At 53.0% G+C, this 2,912-nt stretch overlaps 1 protein-coding gene across 1 annotated transcript; it reads right to left on the bottom strand.

Moving 5' to 3' along the window:
- Positions 1-374: 374 nt before the first annotated feature.
- Eid2 (EP300 interacting inhibitor of differentiation 2) lies at positions 375-2,183 on the bottom strand. The gene has a single exon (XM_021213123.2). The coding sequence runs from the start codon at positions 2,145-2,147 to the stop codon at positions 1,440-1,442; it is 708 nt and encodes a 235-aa protein (XP_021068782.1). The 5' UTR covers positions 2,148-2,183; the 3' UTR covers positions 375-1,439.
- Between the last annotated feature and the right edge of the window lie 729 nt (positions 2,184-2,912).

The following is a 2,912-nucleotide window of genomic DNA, read 5'->3' as shown; positions in this document are numbered from 1 at the left end:
AACTCACTTGGTAGACCAGGCTGGCCTCGAACTCAGAAATCCGCCTGCCTCTGCCTCCCGAGTGCTGGGATTAAAGGCCTGCGCCACCAGGCCCGGCATCACCTTCTTATTCTTAAGTGAAAAGATAACTTACAATAAAAACCTTACAACTGATATGTATTTTTTTCTACCATCAGTCTGGTAAGTACCGTACATCTGATGGTTGAGCATATTGGTTAGGCAGTCAGAAAGCACCCACTTACCAATCACTAGTGGGAGCACCAAGAGGTCAATTAGCTGCATCTGTAAAGTTACAAAGGCAAGCCTACGGCCCAGGACTGTCACCTCTAGACAATCAGGCTACAGATATTATCAAAAACAAAAAGCCTAAGAAGTTAGTGAGATGCACCATCAATTTTATGGAAAAACTTAAAGACAAACAAAACAAAACGTAGTAGGTATATAATACCATCAAGTATAAGACTTATTCCACCTTGGGATGGTAGACATGAAAAATGTGTTCAGAACTGAAGCAGTATGGCCTGCCCACGGGCCAGTTGGTGTACGCAGGAGCCAAACTACCAGAGGAGGCGTCAAAATGCCAGGAGAAACCGATGGGAGACAGCCCGCCGTCCACCAGTATATTCCTGGTTCATAACAGCATAACCACAGAAGTAAATATACTGGACGGGAAGGTTCTTCAAGGTATTTGCACAATAAATCACAATATTCAACCCAAACTATGTCAACTCTGTTGAGAAATAAAATACTGTGTATAAAAAAAACGAAACAGGGACGACGGAAACTGCCTTCAGAGGCTGCGTGAGGTATGGGGGCAAGGAGGGAAGGACAAAAGACTTTCAGTCCTTCATATTCTTGAGACTTAGGAATAGATTTACAAAACAAAGACGAAACAAAACTTTTGAAACATGGAAAATAAAATCCCAGAAAGTTGGTATGTTTGGAAACACGATTTATCACATACTATACACAGTATTTATGTTGCTCGCCATTCACAATGTCTCAAAGACACAACGTCCCTCTTACACTACACACTCTTGTTGACGCTGACGTGAAGACTTTTGACTGCTCCGACAAGGTCAAGTTCTCGGCATAAACTTCGTCCTAAAACCAGTTTTAACTCATCGCGAGTCTTCGTCGTGGGCTCTACTACTGGCAATTTTAAGTCTTTACAGTTTTACAAAACCGTCCTTTACTTATTAACGAAGCCACGAGGTTGGACACTTTCCATAACACAAGAAATCTCAACCAATCATAAACTCAAGAAACATCTTAGGATGCTTTCGACATTCCCCCCCTCCCAATTTTCTGACGCTTTCCCTCCAAGGAAGCACGGCCTCATTCTCAGGCTGCTTCTGACTTCTGAAAACCAAGTTCCAGGATGGATTTCACTTGGATGCGGAGGTCTTGGTGCCGTGCCCTCCCCCGGTCCGACTTCTTCACTCTCTCTGGATGAACTTATCGCAACCCAGTTCTTCTATTAGAGGATTGATCACCTCGGATGCAGTCAGGGCTATGGTAAACGTTAAAATGTCAAAATCCACCCTCTGCGGGTTACGCAGGTACTCTACGTCGAAGGCGGCCTCCCTGGCTCGGCAGGCCTCCACGAAGCGCCGCCGGCGCTCCTCCAGCTCCTGGATCCGGCCCGGGGCGATCGGGTAGTTCTCCAGGTAGTGGCGCAGGAACTGCTGGTAATTGATGCCCAAGACGCTGAGGGGGTGGCGGAAGCGCACGTACGGCATCGCCGCCAGGCCGCCCGCCCTGGACCGGGGCCTGCCCTCCGGAGCCTCCTCCTCCAGCGGATCGCCTAGCAGCCGGGCCACCTCTGCCATCCGGGCTTCCCTGGACGCCGGCGCCGCCGGGCCTTCGCGGGCCGCTGCGCCGCCACGGGCAGCCGCCCCGGGGCCTCCCCGGGCCGCCGCCGTCGCCCTGCCTTCCCGGGCTGCAGCCACCCGGCCTCCCCTGGCCGCCGCCGGGGCTGCGGGGCCTTCCCGGGCCGCCGCCATTGGGCGTCCCCGGGTCTCCCCAGGTCGCGCCGGACCCGGGAGCGCACGCCGCCCGCCGCCTACCTCGGCCTGCGGGAGCCGGCGGTCGCGGCTCGCTGCTCCCGACTGCGGGCCGCTGCTGACTGCGGGCCGCTGCGACATGTCGGACCGCGGGGTCAGCGCCGCTGCTCGCGGAGACCCGGGGCGTGCACGCGAGAGCGCGTCCACGAGCGCAATGCGCACGGGTAGGGGGTCGCGTGCCCCGCTGTCTGCGCAGGCGTAGCTCCAACGGCGAAGCCGAGGAGCAGTGCGCACGCGTGTCCTCCGGGCACTTGCTGGCGAGCCTTGAGATTGCTACCTAGCCGTCAGAAGAGCGGTTGCATCCTTTCTGTTGAAGGGTGGGGGTCTCTGACACTTCTACCAGTCGGTTGAAGTTTCTAAATTTAATTTTAGTTTTAAAATTAGTCTTTAAAGTTTTCTTTATTTGTATGTATTTATTTTATGGACATGATGGTTTGCTTCCATGTTTATATGTGCACCGCATAATACAATGCCAGCAGAAGCCAGAAGAGGGCCCTGGATCCTCTGGAACCTTGCTGGGTGCTGGGATTGAACCTTTACCAGAGTAGCCAGTGCTCTTAACCTTGCAGGCAAGGTCTCTGGTCTCTTGGTTGTGTTTTTGAAACAGTTTCATGCCCCGCCGGGCATAGTGGCACACACCTTTAACCCAGCACTCGGGCGGCAGAGGCAGGTGGATTTCGGAGTTCGAAGCCAGCCTGGTCTACAGAGTGAGTTCCAGGACAGCCAGGGCTACACAGAGAAACCCTGTCTTGAACCCCCCCTTAAACAAAACAAACAAACAAACAAAAAACAGTTTCACGAAGCTCAGATTGCCAAGGATGGCCTTGAACTCCTGATCTTCCTGCC

Source organism: Mus pahari, chromosome 1 (assembly GCF_900095145.1).
Source record: "Mus pahari chromosome 1, PAHARI_EIJ_v1.1, whole genome shotgun sequence".
In the NCBI taxonomy this organism is placed as follows: Eukaryota; Metazoa; Chordata; class Mammalia; order Rodentia; family Muridae; genus Mus; species Mus pahari.
This window is presented reverse-complemented; position numbering and strand designations above follow the sequence as displayed.